Consider the following 22,319-nt stretch of genomic DNA (forward strand, 5'->3'; position numbering starts at 1 on the left):
TCTAAATTCTACATTTAAGAGTTAGGAGATTTTGCCTCTAGCGTTAAGTCTGCCTCTCCTGGTGACTGGATGACCTTTGCCTGTTTTGACTTTATCTGTAAAATGAGGGAATTGGGCTTCATAATGGATAAATAAGGGTGCTGAACTTGGAACCCAGAAGTCCAGGGATTCAAATTCAAATTCAGATACCTACTAGTGCTTTGACACTGAGCAGGTTTCATAAACTCTCTGTGCCTCAATTTCCTCATCTGCAAAATGGGTTGAGGTTGCAGGCAATGGCCTTGAAGCACTAAATCGATGCTACTGTGGTCAAGAATTTTTACTGCTATGCCATTTACTCAGTGACTTCTCCAGGGTCTTCAAGCTCTGTCCTCTGTACAGCTGCCATTTGAGAAGGAATGGAAAGAGTCCTCCCGACATCATTTTGTGGTCCAAGTAGTGAGCACGGGTCTCAGACTGGTTGAAGAAAATGCACAAAACAAACGTCATGTATAAAATAGTTTATTACTATAATAAATAAAATTAAACTTCTTTACAAATCTTATTTGTGCTTGTTTAAAAATGTCTGAGAAGGGAATATTCTTCGTGGAGGTGCCTGCATTATCCTCTGAAAATTCCCAGACTGGAGATAATACAATACAGGAGAGCTCTTGGCAGCATCCTCGGCTGACCATAAAAATAGTATCTGCTCGTTTGCACGACTTTTTATTCATGCTCATTTGAACAAAGTGACAAATGCAGAGGGGGAGGAAGGGGACCTGGGAACTTTGCGGAGGAAGGAATGAAAAGAAGTGTGATATACAGAGAAGCCCCAGGAGGAGGAGCTGCACCCGCATCAGAGGGTCCATGCAGCATCAGCGAAATATCGAACATGGACATTTTTCGACAGATGTACAAATATTGACCAAGGGTCTCAATAATTAGATAATACATTCATGAGGAATTGGCATCTTTCTTAATCTAGGCAGTTCCATGAGAGACAAGATTCCTGACCTCCTCATTAGATAATTAGATGCATCTGATGACTCAGAGGTCACTGATTGAGAAAAGGAAAAAAGCCACCCACTCTAAGAGAAAAGTTTTGTAAGACAAGTAGAAACTCAGCAGGTCCGTTTCCAGAGACATAACTGGAGTAAAATGTCCAAGAGACTCACACAATACCAGTTCCACTTGAAACAAATTAGACCATAGGAAAGGTCACATTAGTTCTAGGGAACTTATATGGATTCTACTAGGCCTGTGTCTCTTCTTTGTGTATGGTGCCCATTGGGGTAGTTTTATTTAGGACTGCCATAACCCCTAACTTTTGACCTTGACCTTCTTCCCCCAAATGAGGCACTGTGGCCATGGTAGAAAAAAACATTTAACCTTGGACTCCCAGGACCTGCGTTCAAATTCCTCCCTGCCAACCAACAATCCTACCTTCATGATTTGAACAAATTACATTATGTAATATACTTGGATCTCAGTTTCTTCCTATGTAAAAATAAAGGATTAGGATTTGATGGCCTCTAAAATCCCCTCCAGTTAAGATTTCTTATACCACCTAGGTTTGAATTCTGCCCCTGACACTATTTGTACATATGTGGGTAAGTCATATAGCTCCCTTGTGCCTTAATTTCCTCACCTGTAAAATGAAATGTGTTTACTTCAATGACCTTCAATGACCTCACTTCTGCTCCAGATCTAGGAGTCCTATTGCTATTTTTGGAAAAAACAAAAGCAAAAATAAAGAACTTTTTTCATCATTGACATCTATAATAAAAGAATGGCTCAATTCTTTGTTGGTGTTCATTGGCTCTGAGAAGACTATCTCCTTATCTGAGAGAGAGTGGGGGCCAATAAAGGTCATTTTTATTGAAGTGAAGGAGAAGGCAGTAAGTGGAACAATAGAATGATTTGCCTACTGGAGGGGATTTCTTTCCTTCTCCCACAAATCATCAGTAGGGTCTCCACCACGGGCACAGAAAAGGGAGTTGGCAGTTCCATCGGTGTTCAAATTTAATTTGAGGGTGTTAAGGCTAAATGTCCTAATTGCCAAAGGCTGAATATACTTACCAGTGGTTTCCATCTGGGCTCCTGGCATTATAGGGGAGAGCTGGAACATGGACTTAACTATGTCTCTCTTCTCTTGGGCTACAACTGAGTTGAGTTCAATAATTTGGCTTAGCTCCTTCCCCTTTGACCCAAAGTTGGAAATTTCATCTTCCTTTTATTAATATTTCTCTTCATCCTCTACCTCCAACAAACAACATGTCTGTGAGAATATAATTATATCAGGAAAATGCTTTATGTTTGCCCATCAGACGTGAAAGAGAAATTGAGAAACTGAAAAATGGGAGGAATGAGAATAGGGATTCATAAAAGAGATCAAAACAAGAGAATACATTTCCAACTCAATACTGAGAAGTTTTATAGATGCTTGTATTGATCACAGTTGTTTATTGGTTGCCTACCCCTAATTTCAGTTTAATGGACACAAACCCCTCAAAACCAAAAACTCTAAGCACTTTCAGAAGGTCCTGGGGCACTCAAAACAGCATACCAGAACAGAATTGTGGAAACTTCCCAGGACACTCTTTGCTATGGATCTCTCTCCATAGGAGAAAGAAGTGCCATTTCTGGATGTTCCAGAGAACAGGAAACAGATCACTGATTGTGGGGTTAAAGGACCTGGGTTCAAATTCAGTCTCTGACAATTGACTGATCTTTTAGATCCATGGAATAAGACCTAAGCCTAGTACTTAAACAAGATAAAACATGTTTGATATATACAGCAAAGAGTTGAAGGAACAAAAATTTCAATAAGATCCCCTCCCCTCCCTCTCCATGGTTGTTTAACTCTGTTGCCATTAACTCTGGCATTCAAAGAGAAATCTGGGTTTCATTGTAGCCAAAAGGTAACGATCTGCCAGAGTTTATCAACTCTTGGATGTTTGCCTGTGAGAAAGATCTTTTTTTTTTTCCTGTTTTTGTCTTGTTTTTCTAATCTTTCAACAGTTGATTTCCAGTGGGATCACACATTCATGCCGGCCACCAACTGTGGAGCTCTTTAAGACTGGTCACTATTATTTGAAACACTTGGACAGAACTTGTCCACTCAGAGTGGACTGGAGCAAAAAGGGTGGCTGGAACCAAGCCCATGCATAAAAAAGAAATCTTAAAAAGTATACATTTTTCAATATTTTTTCAAGGGAAAAAGATAGTGGGATTCTCTTAAAATCACCATGGAGACAAATGAAAGACAGAAAACACATGCTTGTACCTAGAAGTAAGGAATCACAGACAGTACAACAGGGACCATAAACCACATCATCCTGAGACGGATGACGTCCTGCCTAAAAGTCTTCAGGATGTTCCTTGGTTCCCACTTGTAAAGTACAACTTCAATATACAGGTTCTAAGACATTGAGAGCTCCGTGCAGGAGCTGGCTTCTCTGGGCTAGACATGACAACTTTTCTTCTTATCTTCCCTCAGACAGCCCCCAGCCAACGGAGTAGAGTTTTCAGCAATAGTGTGGGGGTCCTCCCTTGCTTTTGCAGCATGGTACAGTGGAAGTGACTCTGGTTTTAATGTAAAAAGATGGGACTGGACAACTGGATGACCTCTGAAGTGCTGGCCAATTCTAAATCTATGATAACATGAATTCCACACTTTGTAGATCTTTCTTATTGGAGAGGCCTGGATGCCGCATTTTAGAAAGGGCGATTATGGGGGCCTCTACATTTTTTTGACAGTTCCCTGTGAATTCCTAGAATAGGACCATACTAGCGCTGTGAGAATAATGGTCATCCCCAAAGGTCAAGAAGTAGAATCTGAGACAAGATAAGTCAATTCTATATTGACCTGGAAATGTTTACAAACAAATCCGTCCATGCCATGAAGTAAGACCATATGATCATAAATTTAGAGCTTAAAGAGCTTTAAATGATAAATTAGAGTTTACATAACCATTGCTTAATTCTTTCCTATGTCATGGGTCCTTTTAGAGGTCCATGGGTAAAAACTATGGACTCCACCTCAGAATACTTTTTAATTTTTTTAAGGCAATGGGGGTTAAATGACTTGCTCAGGGTTACCCAGCTAGGAAGTGTCTGAGGTCAAATTTGAACTTAGGACCACTTTCTTTGGGCCTGGCTCTCAACCTGCTAAGAGACTTAGATCCTCCCTCAGAGTAAATTTTTAAATAATTAAATTAAAATCCAAATTTCAGTTAGAGAATAAAGATCTATTTTTTTTCCTATTCATGTTTGTTGACCCCTTGAAATCCAGACTTTTGGGCAAGAGTTGACCATTGACTCCAAGTCAAAACTCTTTACCCTAGAAGCCATCTAGTTCAATGCCCTCATTTTACAGATGAAGAAACTAAGCTTTCATGGAGGGATACATTGATTTGCTCAATCCCCCCAGTTAGAAAGTAGTGGAGGCAGGATTTGAAATCAGGTCCTTCAAATCCAAATCTGGCACATTATCCCTGCTTTTCAGGAGGAAGAGTTAAGAGGGAGAAGGGGAAGAATAACTCTATTGGCTAGCACATTACTAGACCTGATGAGTTAACACTGCTTCTGGCCTGATCCTTGGTGTGTATTAGATGGTGCATTAGATAGGAAGAAGCTGTAGAAATACTGAGCTGGCAGTTGGCATGCGTCACCTCTAGAGTCAGACACTTCCTAGAAGTGGACCTAGGATTGTCCTTCCTCATGCAACATGGCCCTGCCTAAGAAAAGGTGGGACATGAGGTTTTAGAGACAAGATTTACAGCATTTTCCCTCATTATTTCTAAGGAAAAAACCAAAACCAAAATGTCCAAACTCTGGGAGATGTGTATATATATATATATATATATATATATATATATATATATATATATATATATATAGGTGTGCTCTGCTCACTTTCCTCAAAGACATGGTGCACTGGAATGAATGCTGGGTTAGAATATAGGCTCCTTCAGGGCAGGGATTGTTGAATTTTTGCCTTTTTATCCCTGGTGCTGAGCTGAGTTTCTGGCACATAGTAGATGCTTAATAAATGTTTCTTTATAGATTGATTAAGCACCACAGGCAAACAAAATTTGTCAAGTTGATAGGAGTAGGGGAAGGAGGAAGGTACAGCTTTCTCCAAAGTTTTAATTAATTTACAAAACATCTGGCACCCATTCAAATGCTATTCCTCATCATATGTGATTCTTTCCATGACCTAAATAATACCACTGAGTCAACTTTAGGGCAACTAATTGCATCATCGTCCGACGAAAGCTCTTTGTGTGTTGACATCATCCTAGGAAGGATTATGTCCTTGGACGCTGAGGCCCAGTTTCTTAAGGGGATGGGCGGAGGGACAGAGATCCTGACAGTGCTGGACTGTGGGAGCAATTGGAAGGCCAAAGACCCCCCACCAATTGCCCAGTTGTGCTTCCTTTGGATGCCAGGGAAAGATGAGGGAATGGGACCCAACAGAAAACTTTACGAAGCCCTGTGTGCCTTTAGCACGTCAGCTCATCACAACCTCAAGGTCCTAAAGAGGACTGATGCCAGAATGATAACTATCTTAAGCAGAGAGTAGCAACACTGTGGTCACATCCTCTCTACAGAGTACATGCAAGAAGATGCTTTTCATTAAAACTTGGAACAGAAATTCTCAAGTGTCACTGATAGGCTAGATCTGGACAGCAAGCCAATGATGCTCAACACACAGCTGCATTTCTAATCCTGGCCTTCCTAATGCTAAATCCTCAGTGTTGAACTTCTAACATCTAATCTCTTTGGATCCCTGCCACCTTTGCGCAGGCCATAGTTCAAGCCAACTTCACCCTGCGTCAGAGGTTTGTATATTCCAGAATCATCTGTGGGTCCAAAAGCAAAATACTTCGCACTCCCTTCTTTACTATTTAACCCCAAATATTGCTGGAGTAAACCAATATTTAGGTAAGTAACTCCAGTTGCACTGGAAAGCCCCCAAGCAGAGGTCATAAGATAATGATCACAATTGTTGGCTGGGGTAGGGCCTTCTTGCATTGATCATTAATTTATGAGCCTGGATGTGGGGCCCTGTTTGGACCATAGACTTGAGCCAGGTCTCAGCAGACACTATTGTTCTCCAAATCTTGATTCCTTTGATCTTTTCCAGCTACTCCAGAAAGTGAAAACAAAGTCTTTCTTTCTTTCTTTCTTTCTTTCTTTCTTTCTTTCTTTCTTTCTTTCTTTCTTTCTTTCTTTCTTTCTTTCTTTCTCTCTCTCTCTCTCTCTCTCTCTCTCTCTCTCTCTCTCTCTCTCTCTCTCTCTCTCTCTCTCTCTCTCTGTCTCTCTTTCTTTCTTGTTTTGCAATCTTTGCTTTCTGACTCTGTTTCTAGTGTTGAGAATATAAGACACCAGAGGTTTGGGTTTTTTACAAAATGCATCCCCAGTGGCCTCTAGTGCTGAACGAGTCCATTTGGGGAGCCCAAGGAAGGCATCCCCATTTTTATCTTCAACTGTTGGTAATCCAAACTCTGCTTGAATCCCTCTAGTGATGGGGAATTCATTATTTAATATGGTACCCCATTCCATTCATTCAATGGCTCTTACAAATCAGTCTAAGGATTTCTGTTTATGAGATAACAATTGGAGGACTTTGAAGTGTCCCACAAGGATTTCTGGCTAAGAACAAAGGTAAAAGCAAAGGCCAACTCTATTGAGAATTATAACAAAAACATAATATACATGCCATAAAATATTATCATCCTTGAAAAAGTCAAACCTGGATTCCTGATACCTTTTTCACCCCCAATATTCCCCCAAGGAACACTATATCAGCATTCCTTTCCCTTTGGGTTGTATATAAATATAATTGTCCAAACGGTACAGTAAATCAAAGAGAACTGCACCTGGAGACAGGAGTCCATCAGGATTCTGGAATCTCTTAGAAGTTCCCAATGTCCATGTGAGATCTCCAGAAAAAAGAAAAATGGCCTGTTAATGACCCTAGGTAAGGAGGAATTAACCCCCAACCTCTAACAACTGGTTCTACTCAACTCTTTTGGAATGAAAGATCAGGGTTCTATACAGGTGTTCAGTGGCCTTGGGGACCCAGAAATTGTGAGGAAACACACAAAAATCCAAGTCACGGGGTGCAGACCACGAGAGAGCTGGAGCCTGCACATCCCCAAGTGGTCCCCTGGGGTTCAAACCCTGTGGCAAATCTCCAGAGCTTCACAATTCTAATTTTTGGTGGGAAGCAAAACACCTGCATCTGCCTTCTGGTCTTAATATGACAGATGAAAAGATAAAAGGAGCTCTGCCTTCCCACCTTTTGCCTCCTTTCCCCCATGCTTATTACAGATGATTCTTATGATATGAAAATATACTATGACACTGGACACTGGCTGTACAAAGGTACAGGAAGGCAGCACAGCAGGAAGGCGCTGGTGATTCCCCGCACCCTGCAAAGTCTATGGGAACTTGGCAAAGGAAGTGAGGGTCACACAATGGTGAACACATTCCCAGCCACCCCCCTTCGATCTTCCAAAGGGTTCTTTTTTTCCCCTCTATATTTCTTTTTTTACAAATATTATGGAAGTTTAAAAAATGTCCAAACTGAGGAGAAAAGGAAAATACCCTCCCTTTGAACAGTGTACCCCCTCTTCCAAATTTGTGCAAAGACATTTCCACAACTGCCATCTTGCAGGGTGGTGACAAATTCCTCTTTGTCCAGAGAATGGGGGGCATGCTGGAACAACTGGTCCCTCACTGATTTTCTATCAATGAGAAAATCTTATTTTGAGAAGAAAATGTTAGCTGTATGCATGTGTTTCTGGAAGAGGGGTTGTGACGTTTATCTTTTTATTTTCGTGTTTAAATAAATGGGCCTTTCAGCTTGCTCCAAAAATGTCTCTCTCTGATTCTGGGGTTTGGGGCCTTGATATTTCAAACAGCTCCTGGGGGGACTGAGAAGATCTTCTGGAAGTTAATATCCTTAGTATCTCAGAGAGCTGTTTTTCAATGTTCGCCATTTTGTTGTTCAAGGCTTTGATGTCCTCTTTCAGCTCATGCTTCACTTCCAGCATGGTGGCCTGAAGAGTCTGCTCAGGGATAGGGTAGAAGGAATGCTTGACCTCTGCAAGGATAGGACTGCGGTCCTGAGGACTCCTGGTCTCACCGACATTGTCCAAGCGCAAGTCACTTTTGGTGATGCCACTGTCGCAAGAGTCTGTCTTCTTTAGGGTGGCCTCCCCAGATGTCTTTGTCCTCTCAGGGAGTGTCTCCATTGACTCAGCCTTGGAGACTTTATTCCAGTCCTCCCCTTTTCCACAAGCGTCTTTGAAACGAGCCCAACCTTTGCGTCGGGGGCAATCCCCCCCACCCCCCTTAGAACCCGGGCCCTCAGACACAGGAGCTTGTAGTTTGGCATGGTCTGACACCCCTGAGGTAGATGCTGACTGGAAAGAGACAGGGGTGGCTGGGCTCTCCCGGACAGTGACAATACTGGCCTTAACCACTGTGTGGTTGGCAGAGGAATGCTCCGACAGAATGTTGCCCTTCTCCACATCCAGGTCGTCAAGATCCCTGCCTCCCCTCTCTGCTGCCAGTCTGGCCTCCTTCTGCTGCCGGAATCTTTGGAAAAGCCTCCGGACAGGATGGTCTGGAGGCAGGATCAGGGGGGCCTCATTCTTCCGTTTCATTCTCTCTTCCTCTTCCCTCTTCACATCGCTGATCTTCCGAAACACAATCTGAAACAAGTAAAAATGACATGGGAGGTATTTAAGATGGATGATGATGGCAGTCTTTAAAAGTCTGTCTACCCTTCCCATCATCACCAGCCACTTTCTTGAACAAGCCAAGGTTTTTTTTTTTTTTAAACCCTTGCTTTCCATCTTAGAATCAATACTAAGTACAATCAAGTGACTTGCCCAGGATCATATACCTTGGAAGTCTCTGAGGTCAGATTTGAACCCAACACCTCCATCTCCAGGTCTGGCTCTCTAACTACCAAACCATCTACCTGCCCCAAACCCAAATGTTTTTAAGAGAATCATGGAATGTTAGAACTAGAAGGAAATTTAAAAGTTAACTAATCTATACTGATTTATAGATGAAAAACTCAGAGTAAGCTATCCATAATAATATGGCTAATAATAATTCAAAAATCAGTTCACATTTATACAGTGCTCTTAATTCATTATTTACTTTGACTCACAACAACCCTGTGAGTTAGGTGTTATTATTATCTCCATTTTTACAGATAAAGAAATCGAGACTGAGGGGTTAAATAACTGGCCCATTGTCACACAAGTTTTAGAGGTAGGATTTGAACCCAGAGTCTTCCTGATTCCAAGTCCAAGATTCTTTCTACTATACTATGTGGCTAAGTGGTTACCAAATAGGTAAGTGAAAAAACCAAAGACCAGAACCAGGTTTTTTGACTGTTGCTCCAGTGTTCTCTCCATGTCACTCTGCTGCTCTCTCCTAGAATAACGTAAAATAATTCAACTTAATAAATATTTATTTAGCAACTATTATGTACAAGACACCGGATATCTCTGGGAAATAGTGACTTTTGGCTATGCTTGAGAAAGATAGCCTCTGGAATTTTCCTCATGGCTGGAAACCAGCTCCCTGATATTGGTGGCTACCATCTCTCATCTTTTCAGCTTATGCTCTGACCTTTTCTTCCATAGAGTAGGAAAAGGTTCTTTGCCTGAAACCACCCTGCAAATCCTAAGGGCACTGGAGATGGCTGTATAATATTCCTTTCAGGAAGATGACTCACACATTGGCAGTTGTTCAGTCTTGATCCCAGTTCTGGTCTAACCTACTCTTGCTAGCAAAGGAGACAGCTCGATCTATCTGACTTTATCATCACAATTTGCACATTCCACTATGGCCAGCTATGCTACAGAAAAGGTGATTAATATCAGACCCTCCATAACCCCTTTCATTTGTACGGCATTTTTTATTTCTCGACAGCCTGTAGTGCGATAGTAGGTGCCATCCAGGAAAGAATTCCTTCCACCTGCTCCCTGATAGCTCGGAGCTTTCAGTCTATAGTGGCCACTGAGGCAGGGAGGGACCCTTACATAGAGGTCCTTCAAGGTTTTGAATAATTGGGAGCACAATGAATGCTTTTTAACAGTGAATGCCACCACCTATTTGCAGGGCAGATAATCTAGAAATTTGAGAATGGGAAAGAGCCCCCTAAGTCCTACTGGTAATGCCTTCTCTCTTCTTCTCCACCAATTCCAATCTTAGTCTTCTTCAACAACTGGTTTCCATTCTACTTCTCTATGAAAGTTTCCCAGGTCCTTCCAGCCAATGGTGATCCTCTAAACTCAGAGCACTATTTTCTTCTGCCATAATTTTAGCAATTAGATGCATTCCTGTTAAGACTCTAAGACAGTTAGATGTGCTAAAGAGATGCACCTGGAGTCAGGAAGATGTGAGTTCAATTCTGCTCTCTGACATTTAATTGTGTGATCCTAAACAAGTCACTTAACATCTCTTACCTTCAGTTTTCCTCGTTTGAAAAATGGAGATAACGCCTACCTCCCAGGGTTATGAGAATAAAATAAGATAGTATTTATAAAGTGCTTTGCAAATCCTAAAACACTAAATAAATATTCGCTTTCAAAATCACCACCATCATCATCATCTCTAAGCAGGATTTTAAGATATTTAATTTTTCATATGAGAGGCAGAGTGATGTAATGGAAATGTAAAAGCCTGTCACTTAAACATCAGTTGATGATAATTGCTGGCATTTAGATAGTGCTTTAAGGTCTGCAAAACACTTTACACAGGCAATTTCATTTGGGCTTCTCAAGAATCCTTTGAGGTAGATGCTATTATTATCAGATGGGTAAATTGAGGCTAAAGTTGGTCAAATGACTTTCCCAGAATCACACAGCTTGGCAGGACTCAAACTCAGGTCTTCCTGACTCCAAATCCAGCAAATTATCCATTGCATCACCTAGCTACCTCCCAGAGATCCTGGAGTTTTTAATCCAGAGAAAGACATGACTTAGGAGGGGAGTGAATATGGGGAAAAGGTGAAACATAATAGCTATCTTTTAAATATTTGCCAGAATGTCATGTGGAAATAAGATTCAGTGTGTTCTCCTTAGCCCTAGAGGTCAGAACAAGGAGTAATAAGTTTCTGCCTATTGCCCCAGATGAGTTTTTTGGGGGATGTGGGGAGGGAAAGAGGGCAGGCTAATTGGAAAGGTCCATTTAGACTTCCTAATATTTCAAGTGATTGGCTATTTTATTTTATATTTTTCTTTTTTTTAAATTTATTTAATTGATTAAGTAAGAACATTTTTCCATGGTTACATGATTTATGCTCTTTCTCTCCCCTCCTTCAACCCCTGTCCCATGGTTGGTTGTTTTAAAGAGGAGATTCTTGTTTGGGTCTAAGCTGGACTAGATGGCCACGGAGATATGTCATTCTGTGAAATCATCCAATTAGAACCAGATCTTGGTGCCTAGTAAAAGACTTACTGCTATAATCTCTGACAGGTGGCCTTCATGCCCCTACTTTAGTACCTCCTTATTGTGGATTCATTACCTTCTAAAGTAGCCCATTCCAATTTTGGACAGTTTAAATGGTTAGAGATAGTAATAAAGACTCATTTAATTTTAAAGTTTATGAAATATTTCCCTCACAAAAATCCCTAAGGTAGATAGTTTGAATAGTGTCACCCCTATTTTATATCTGAGGAAACTACATGCTAAAGAGATTATGATTTACCTCATTCATGAAATTAGCGAGAGACTCTAGGATTCAAACCCACGATTTACTCCTTTTAAAAATATTCTATATAAGGGGATAGCTGAGTGGCTCAGTGGACTGAGAATCAGGCCTAGAAATGGGAGGTCCTGGGTTCAAATCTAGACTCAGACACTTCCTAGCTGTGTGACCCTGCATGAGTCACTTAACCCCCATTGCCTAGTTGTTACTGCTCTTCTGCCTTGGAACCAATAAATAGTATTGATTCTAAGACAAAAGGTAAGGGCTTAAAAATATATATATTCTATCTAACCAAGCATATGGTCAAAGGAAGTCAAACATAGAAAGAACAGTCCCAATTGTGCCAAAAATATTCATAGCAATTTGGGGGTAACAACTTAGAAACAATGTGGGATTGTGGGAATTCTTAAACAATATTATACAATATTACTATCCAATACTGAAGTATATGCAGTATCATTATACCAAAACAAATGAATGAAGAATCTAGAAAAGAATGGAAAGATATGAATGAACTCAGGCAGAATGAAGTAAAGCTGCGTGAGATGAACGCAATATACGATGCTTTAAATGATCCAAATCAGTGCCAGTCTCGGGGCTTTTGGTCTCAGAACCTTTGCACAGTCTTAAAAATTAGTGAGAATAATTGGGGGCAGAGCCAAGAGAGCAGAGAAAGTACACAGACCTGCCTGATCTCTACCAAATTACCCTTCCCCCCAAACTATAACATCTCACAGAGAATTCTGGAACAGCAAAACTCACAAAAAAACAGGGTGAAATAGTTTTTCAGCCCCAAACAACTGAGAAGGCCAGCATGAAAGATCCAGTGGACCAAGGCGGACCCCACTGTGAAACAAGAGACCTTGGGGGCAGCTGAATCAGCAGCAAATGATTCTGGAGCTCTCAGTCATAGAGGGTAAAGGGATGGGAGGATCAAGCAACTCCTCAGAAGAAGACTTTAGGGTTGATTGGCTGTGTGTGTAAGACTCTTGATGCATCTGAGGAGGTGAGGGGTCCACACATGTTTTCAGACTTTTTAATGTATTCATTAGTTCTGCTGATTTGTTTTTCCCTTTCTAAATGGATGGCTTTCAGGGATAGTTTTGTAAAGGTAGAGACACTCGGAACAACCATGCTGATGGAAGAAACAGAAGATATTGATTAAAAACACTTGTTTAAAAAATTAATGAATATCCCAAAGAGTTTTGATTTACATCTATTAACATTTACTATATTAAAATTTAAATGGATACATTTAATCCATTAAAATAAAAATTTTAATTTATTTCTATAAAATAATAATAAATTATATACATATATACATACTTAAAAAATTTTAAATCCTCACCCTCTGCGTTAGAATTGATAAGTATCGATACTGAGGCAGAGGGCAGTAAGGGCTAAGCAACTTAGGGTTAAGTGACTTGGCCAAGGTCACACAGTTAGGACACGTGTGAGACTAGATTTGAACCAAGGACTTACCGTCTCTAAGCCTGGCTCTTTAACCACTGAGCCAACTCGCTGCCCCTAAATAGCAAACTTTTATGAAAACTAATTATATCTTACAAAACAAAGAATTAGTGAGAAGAATGGCATTGTTTTACATATTTTTGCAAATCTCATTAATATTTGACTCAATAGAAGAAGGCAGTCTACTCATATCTGCTTTGACATTCAATCTGCTAGTATATATTTTTTTGATTGAAGTACTACATAGAAAGTCTGGCTTCACACATATATGTAGTTGGAGAAGGGAGAAGTATTTTAGTAGGTATGTATGTTGTAATATTATTATAAACATAGCTTTGACCTCCAGGATCCCAGAAAGAGTCTCAGGGAGCCCCAGAACCTTCAGACCACACTAGAGAAGCAATGATACAAATGAAGAGAAGAAGAAAGCAGGTAATTATAATGTCCAATCTCATTCTCGGATTTAATTATGAGGAATTCACATAAAGATGTGTAAGAGGAGAAGGCTGGCAAAATCTGTCAGAAATTTGCTTAACTATTTTTCGTTGTCATGAGAAGACTGGCTCCTCATAAAGTATATCCAGAAAGGACAATAATGTCAAAAGCAAAAGACCTCAAAAAAATTTATTTTTAAAAAAATTCTATCCAAGGGCTGCATTCAGTGATTTAGTCAGCTGACTAGTCCTAGGACATTAGCAATGTCCATGCATGCCCAGTCCTAGTCCAAAAGACTGGGGGGCCTCAACAAGGACTCATCAGCATGTACCAACATGGTTAACACCTCTTTTAAATATCGAAATATACAGTGTATCGTCTTAAGAAAAATCATCGTGGAGTAACATAGAGAACCAGTTTTGAAGTCAAGAAGACCTGGGTTCAAGTCCCATCCCTAACACACCTTGGCTCTATGACCCTGGGCAAGTCATTCAATCTTTTAGGCCTCCAGGACACTCAATTGTAGAGAAAATGTCAAATTGAATTGGGAGAGGGATCTCCCTAAGCCAATAAAATCACATGGAGAATGTGAGTCTCCATTTCTAGCAGTCATTAGGAGTCCGTGCCAATTTTACTCCATCTGTTTGCTCATTAATGAGATCTTGGAATTTTCAGTCATCCCTCTACATTCAAGGGTTTCCTGTTCATGGATTGGCCATTGACAATCAAATGGGAATTTTTGGAGACTTGTAGTGCACTGTGGGAAAGGCAGACAATACACACAAAAAAAATTTAATGTCATTAATCTATTTTTATCATTTAAGTATACACACAAAGATTTGTTATAAACAGTTAAATTTTGTTAAAATTGTCAGTGCATTCAAGAACTTGGGCTACACACTCTCTTTGGGAATAATTCCCCTTTGTCTCTCTAGCATTCAGACTTAGCACAGTGATTTTCTACCACAGTGATCCACTGTGTCGTTCACTTTTTGAAGAAGGAAATCTGTTAAGGAAATTTGCTGTAGTCACACTTGAATGATGATAATGCATAATGTGTGAGATCCTAATTTCTCTTGTGTAGAAACTGCAGCTTTTTATGAGTACAATGTACTGCATTACTTAGTTTTTGCTTTAAATAATTATGATCAAAATTATTAAAAATAAAGGTTTGGGGTGAGACCTAGAGTTATTTATGGGACAATTTGGTGGCATAGTGGATAGAGTTCCAAACCTAGAGTCAGAAAGACCTGAGGTCAAATCTGGCCCTCAACATTTACTAGCTGTATGATCCTGAGCAAGTCACTTAACCCTGTTTGCTTCAGTTTCCTCATCTGCAAAAATGAGCTGGAGAAGAAAAAAGCAAAACACTCCATTATCTTTGTCAATAAACCCCACCGGGCAGCTGGGTAGCTCAGTGGTTTGAGAGCCAGGCGTAGAGACAGGAGGTCCTAGGTTCAAATCTGGCCTCAGACATTTCCCAGCTGTGTGACCCTGGGCAAGTCACTTAACCCCCATTGCCTGGCCCTTACCACTCTCCTACCTTGAAACCAATGCACAGTATTGATTCCAAGACAGAAAGTAAGAGTTAAAAAAAATAAATAAAATAAACCCCAAACAGGGTCAGGAAGAGTCAGACATAACTGAAAAATGACTACCAAAAAAAAACCCAACCCAATGTTATTCATGATTTTTCATGTTCATATTCACCAGGATCCTGTGCCCCTAATCCCAGTGAAAGTTAAGGGATGTTGTTGGACATGCAAATTTTAAAAGAGGCATTGTTGTATAATGCTGAAAGCAATGAACTTGCTTGGAACTGGACTTGAGTTTGAATTCTGCTTTAAATCCTTAAGAACTGTGTTAACCCAGTATAACTCACTTAACCTGTAAAAGCCTCAGTTTTCCTGATCTATAGAATGGAAGCAATTATAGAATAGCACCTATCTCCTGGGGTATTGTGTTAAATGAGATGATATCTATCACTAAATGGTACTTATGAGCTATTATTATTCATGACCTTTTTGGAGCTCAGGAAGGTTGGGCGCCAAGAATGAGGCTACTAAGTTAGTGAAGTTCCTAGTAACCAGCATCATCCTCCCACCCTGCTCTGTTCTGGTAAAGGCACACTGTGTAGCACAATGCTTGCCTGGAATCTGTAGCTGAAAGGATTTAGGGCTTTGGTCTGATGCAGCATCCTGAAACCCTGTCACTGTCACAGGGGAGAGCCAGGGACCATCCAGAGTTTGCTGCGTCATCCCAGCCCTTTAGCATTGAGCCACATTTCCCCTGAACTGGCCAGGGGCCAGAGCCAGCACTTCATGGTGGATGCCTTAACCAGAACTGATTGGGAGGGGAGGAGAGAAGGAGAAGAGGGCATGCTTAGTCCCAGTTATCTTAACATTTGTCTGGCTTTGGAGGATAAAGTCACATTGAGAAACAGGCAGACAGACAGACAGACAAAGACAGAGACAGAGAGAGACATAAAGAGAGACAGAGACATAAAGAGAGACAAAGACAGAGACAGAGAGAGACAGAGACAGAGAGAGAGAGAGAGACAGAGAGACAGAGACAGAGAGACAAAGAGAGAGTGAGAGACAGAGACAGAGAAAGAGAGAGAGACAGAGAGAGACAAAGAGAGAGACAGAGAGAGAGAGACAGAAAGACAAAGAGAGAGACAGAGAGAGAGAAAGAGAGGAGACAGAGACAGAGAGACAGACAGATAGACAGACAGACAGACAGAGAGACAGACAGACAGAGAGAGAATCAGGCAGCTGACCAGGACTACGTACTTTATTTGCCTCCGTTCAAAGTTAAGCAAGCAGGGGCTGCAGGATGAGTCACTGAAACAGGACTTGCTAGCAAACTCCCAGGCCACCAGCACTCCATCAGTACAGATAGCACAGCAGGCAGAGCCAGGACACCCCTTAGAGTGGGGGAAGTGTACCAAACACACAGCCTGACCAGCGCCCAGGGGAAACGGGTCCTCTCTCGTGTCCACTAGAGATTCATACAAAGGTCCAGTTTGGATTGAAATCGAATTCCTTTCCTGGACAGAGCACTTGATAGTTTATAAACGAACTAGTTTGGCAAACATTGTTTCATTTGAATTGCACAATAGCCTTAGGAAAGAAGCAGGGCAGGTATCATTATTTTCATTTTATAGATAAGGAAACTGAGGCTCACAGAGTCAGTTTCTCACATTTTATAGTACATTTCAATTGTTAAAGTCCTTTCCTCTCTAGAAACTATGAGGCAGTCAATAAAAGTATTACTACCTTCAGTGTTTAGAGCTAAAGAAACTGGATCTTCGAGATGAAATTACGTTTCCCAAGATCACACAGATACAGCTAGTATCTGTTAGTGCTTAAACTAACTCATGGCTCTCAAATCTAAGCCTGGACTTCTTTTTTCGGCCATGTGTCTCACTATAAGGGCCAGAGCGTGGTCCAGAGCATAATGTTCTTTTTATTATATTGCTTTACTTAATACACACAGTACTCTGGGAGTGAGGTGAGGGGAAGCACTGATGGCTTTGAAGCCAGGAAGATCTGAGTTACTCGCTTCTGATGGAGAATGACTTTGTGATCTTGAGTGAGCTAAAATCTCTCAGTTCTAAACAACTCCCTAAGACATTGCTGGAGAACTAATCTGCCTTTCTGGAAGAGGAGATCCATCCCTTGAGAGTTCCATGCGATAATGAAGAACCACAGGGCCAGTCTACATAGCCCTAAATGTGGGGTACACCAGCATCAACTACAATCCATTGTACTTCGTGATTTGTATAGAATTCTGCCTGCAGACTGGAAGAATGCGGGGATCTTTTAGCCTCCCCTTCAAATGTTAGTGTAAGGCAAAGCTTTGTAGTTCCAAGTTACAGGATTCAGGTTTCATTCCAAACTTTCGGTCAGCTCTAGGGAGAACTTCTATCCTTCTGGATCATTTCTAGGGGTACTGCCTCCTAGCAGTGGAAGGGATTGCTAAAAAAAATGACTGCAGCAGCTACATCTTTGGCAGGCCAGAAGGGGCTATAGATTTTTATCCTCTTGACACCCTGAGCCAAGGTGCATCAGAGACCTGAGTCGAATGCTGAATAGTGAGTGACTCATTAGAAGATAGAAAGAGACAAACTCCCCAGACTGGGGCCCAGAGAGCAGGAGAGGGGACTACACATGCCCTTCAAGCTGCAGAGACTTTCTGAGCCTCCAGCTTGGTTTGAAAAGCAATCCTTCTTGCATCATAGGTGAGTCAGGAAGGAAGGAATACTGACTCCTCCAGCTTGGATGAAATGTGAAATCACCTCTTTCAAGCAAGAACGTCAGAACCAGGACAAAAACTCTGAAGCTGTCACATCAGTGAGTCAGGCCACCCACTGTATTACATGCCTGTTGTCTGCAAAGCCTTTATATTGTGTTCAGGAAGGAGGAGACCCAGTTTCTTCCCAAGGAGAGCAAATGAGATAATATTTGTAAGAAGTGCTTAGTATAGCACCTGGGATATAGAAGCTGCTGTAGAAATGCTTATTCCTTTGTCATCCCCCTTCCCTTCTCTGTTCCTGTCCTCAGGAAGCCCCAGTCCAATAAAGGGCACATAGTCCTTGGTCTCTGGGAGCTCCCCTTCTGGTGAAGAAGACAATCCTTGCCCATAGAAATCCCTCTGATGGGAGAGATAATGTCCTTACCCTCAAGGAGTTCCCAATATGACTGTGGAGGCACCAAGACATAATCAGAACAGGGAAAAGAAGTTTGAAGGTTTCCCTTAAGTAGGACTGTAGAGATTGGAAGTGTGGGTGAGTATCCTCCTGACTCCCACACACTAATTAATGGGTCTCCCAGAATTGAGGTTCCACAGGGCTCCAGGAATAGTTCTGAGGCTTAGGGGTGAGGAGGAGGTTGTCTTTCTAGGACCAATGCATTCATGCTGTCATGACTCAATTAACTTCTGATAAAGGGATATTTACTTTCCTTCTCTAGCTAATTTTACAGATTAAGAAACTGAGGCAGATAGGGTTAAGTGACTTGCCCAGGGTCATATATCTAGGGTCTGAGATCAGATCTTAATTCAGAAAGATGAATCTTCTTGATTCCAAGTCCAGTGCTCTAGCCATTGCATGACCCAACTTTCCCTTCACAGGATATTCACTAATGGGGCATGGTAAACAGCTGCCCAGAAGTCCAGGATCCATTCCCCAATAATATACACAGTGCAAGGGAAAGTAGACTCAAGCTTAAGAAGGTTATGTGGCAAAGAGTTAATTCACAGTTCCTGCCTATTGGAGATCTTTTTTCTCCCCTTTAAAATGTTCTTAGTTATTTGTATAGCTTCTTTGCTACAAGATGGAATATTCCTCATAATTTATTTTGATATGCTGTTCAAATATGGCTTCCTTTGATATAGTGGATCTTCTGATTGGTTGGATAAAAGAAACACCAGTAGGGGCTTGTCAGGTGTAGTTTTGTGTGGATGCTAACTCAAAGATTACTTTGATCATCTGGTTCATTTCAGAAGACTCACCATTGAAAGGTGTCCTTGGCACCTAAAACTTTGCCTGTTTCAGACTAGGCATTTATTAGCTGTCAAATTAAGCTTAGTTGTTTTGTATTTTCCTGAGGAAGAAGAAGGTAGAAGACCCAGAGTCTTTGAAATTTGTCCACACTAATTTGGAGAGTATACTTCATTCTTCCTCAGTCATGGGCCTTTTCCCAGGAAATCTGCCTCATCATTTCTCACTTAACCATTTTCCTGAACTTCATGATTTCAAGAAACTCATCATCTTACAAGATGAAATCAAATTATAAATTTCTACCTCCAAAGTATCTCCTGCACCTGAGGCCCCTTTTCCCTCTGGTTGAAGAGTATAGCTCCTCTCAAGATTCTCCACCATTTAGGGGAACTTGGGAAATTCACCTCATTATTTTCCATCTGGTTGCTTGCCTGGACTTCATGATCTCCTGAAACTCATCATTCTATAAGGAAAAAAAAAATTACCTCTGAAACTGACCTCCTGAGATCATTTCTCACCTGGCGGAGGTGTCCTTGATGGGTGCCTCCCCCTTTGTTCCTTTTCAGCTTATTTTCAATTTGTTCTTTCCCCACTAGATTGTGTGTTCCTTAGAGGCAGGGACTGGCTCATGCCTTTCTTTGAACTCCCAGCCCTTAGCCTGGTACATAGTAGTTGCCTGATGGATATTTACTTGACTCTGTCTCTAACTTTTTCTTCTTTCCTGCATTTTTTTCGCAACTGAGCCCCACTACAGCCTCTGCTCAGTCTAAGCACAAACTTTCTGAGCAGGACACTCAGCTAACTGGGGACAAGACCTTACCCTTAAAACCATTCCCCTGGAGTCCAATGTAGAAAAGGAAGAAATGCTTTATACTCTCATCCTCACATTTTCTCAATTGTTTTCTGAGTAGCATTAAAGCATTGGCTGGGGAAAGTCACCGCCACACCGAGGGCCATGTGTTCCTGAGGAAAATCAATCAGCCAGGGCACAGACTATAGCAGGAGGAGGTGATCTGCACTTTGGCTTGTTCTTTTGGGGGGAAAAGAGTGTTTGGGCTTGACTGCAAAGAGAGCAGGTGCATACTGAGAGCTACAAACAGCACAAGCAGAGCTGTGGGGCCAGCTAGGTGCTGTTTTCCAAATGGCTCGTGCAGGAGACTTTTTAAAATCAATCTCCACCCCAGCCCCCTTCCCACTTTTGTTCTCTGCTGAATCGATATTTGTGAAGCCAAGGCAGAGTTCCAGCTACCCAGCCCATCTTGGCTGGGTCCCCCTGCCAGGCACATCATCTATGAGTATACACAGCTGCGCACTAAGGATACAACTGCTTCCCTTAGGAATTACTTTACCCAAATGGCTTTAAACCCAGCTGCTCACATGCTATTTATCCTGCTTTTGCTTGTCCAGATGAGTAATAATCATTGTCATAAATATTTATACAGAGTTGTAGGGTTAGTAAAGCACTTCACAGTCACATATACATATGTGTAATATGTGTGTGTGTGTGATTGGATCCTCACAACAACCCCCTGAGGTAGGTGCTCTGATTGTTTTACAGATGGATATAATATGGTTGCATCTACTCTAAAATAGATTTTGCTCTTTGATCTATTGTATATACTGAAAGCATAAGCGCATGAGTATAATAGTAGACAGTCCAGGCTCAGAAAGGTGATTTTTTGTTAGTAAATGTCTGGGGCAAGATTTGAATTTAGGTCTTCCTCACTCCGAGTCCAGTACGCTCTCCACTACTGCTCATCTATGAGCCCAGTAAAGTTGGACTGCTCTCTAGGAGTGTGGCACAATGGGAAGATCACTGGATTTAGAGTTGGAGATGTGCTTGAATCCTAGCTCTGCCATGCCATCTGAGCGATCTTAGAGAAATGATTTAACATTTATTGACGTCTCTGGTCCTCAAGCATCCTACCAGATCTGACAGACAGTTGTACACAATATCATTCTCTGTGAACAGCAGTTCATTCCAGTCCAGTGGGATAACAGAAAGTGTCTTGGACTCAGAATCAGATGATGTGAATTCAAATCTTGTTTCTAATGTGTATTTGTAGTTGTGTGGTCTCGGGAAAAATCACATAACCTTTCTGCGTCTGTTTCCTCATCTGTAAAGTGAAGAACAATCATTCTTGCACCACCTACCTCACAGGGTTGTTGTAGGGAAATGTTTTGTAAATCTTCAAGTTTCACGTAGGAGTTTTGCTGTCACTACTCTTACTAATTCCTACCTATTTGAATATTCCCTCAGCAATCTGAGATTCTTGGGGGAAGGAGAGACTTTACAGGATGGGGAATAATTGACAAACCTCTCAGAGAACTGGAGAGAGACTAATGAATTCTTAATAGAGTGTAATTTTGAGGGTAGGGATTATATCATTTCTGGGGTGGGGGGCTTACATCTCTAAAAGCTGAATTAACTGTTGAATTGACAGTTCCCACCAAAGATTCTCATGACATCTCTGGACCATCCTAACAGCATCTGATACAGTGAAGCTCTTACTTCAACTATTTGGAATGGGTCAAGTTCTGATGCTCCTTCTACTCCTGCTTCCCCAGGTAGCAACTGAGGATCTAAAAGTAGGACATGGATTTTTTTTCCAAATTTTTCCAACTACAAGAATACAATACATTTGTAAGGGGCTCTGAAGTCTAAGAGCAAGAGAAGACAAATAATTTAAGTCAATCTGACCTTTAGATTGAGGCAAAGCTGTAATAATCCCTTGTTCAGAAATGGTACTAATGATGTAAGCCAACCAAAAATAGAATGCCCTGCCTTGGGAAGCAATGGGCTCCTACTCTCTAAGGATCTTCAAGCCCATGCAGCCTGGGTGTGGTACAGACGGCATTTTTTTCTTCAGGCGCGCATTAGAGTAGATGGCTGCTAAGGTGCCTTCCAATTCTGTGACTCTGTGAACTGAATTCTAAGTATTTTGATCATATTTATGTGAGATGATTCCACTGTCTGGATCTCTCTGAAAATTGGATCCCTGCCAGGGCCTACAGAGACCCTTTAATTCCACACTCTGTGGCCAATCCTGTAGTCACGTTGATGGCTGGTCTCCCTTCTGCCATATGCCTGAGAGGCCAGAGAATCACCCAGCCTTTACTCCAGGCAAACTCTCCCCTCAGTGACGTCAGACAGGCTGCTGGCCTCACTGGAATGTGTCAGCCAGG

At 41.4% G+C, this 22,319-nt stretch overlaps 1 protein-coding gene across 1 annotated transcript in view; it reads right to left on the bottom strand.

Moving 5' to 3' along the window:
- Positions 1 to 485: 485 nt before the first annotated feature.
- The window catches only part of KCNH1 (potassium voltage-gated channel subfamily H member 1), a 582,845-nt gene continuing 561,011 nt past the window's right edge, over positions 486 to 22,319 (bottom strand). The window contains exon 11 of the mRNA XM_056815882.1: positions 486 to 8,708. Within this exon, the coding sequence (XP_056671860.1) occupies positions 7,851 to 8,708 (858 nt within the window). The 3' untranslated portion in view covers positions 486 to 7,850. The remainder of the gene's footprint in view (positions 8,709 to 22,319) is intronic.

This window comes from Monodelphis domestica, chromosome 2, assembly GCF_027887165.1.
Source record: "Monodelphis domestica isolate mMonDom1 chromosome 2, mMonDom1.pri, whole genome shotgun sequence".
NCBI lineage: Eukaryota > Metazoa > Chordata > Mammalia > Didelphimorphia > Didelphidae > Monodelphis > Monodelphis domestica.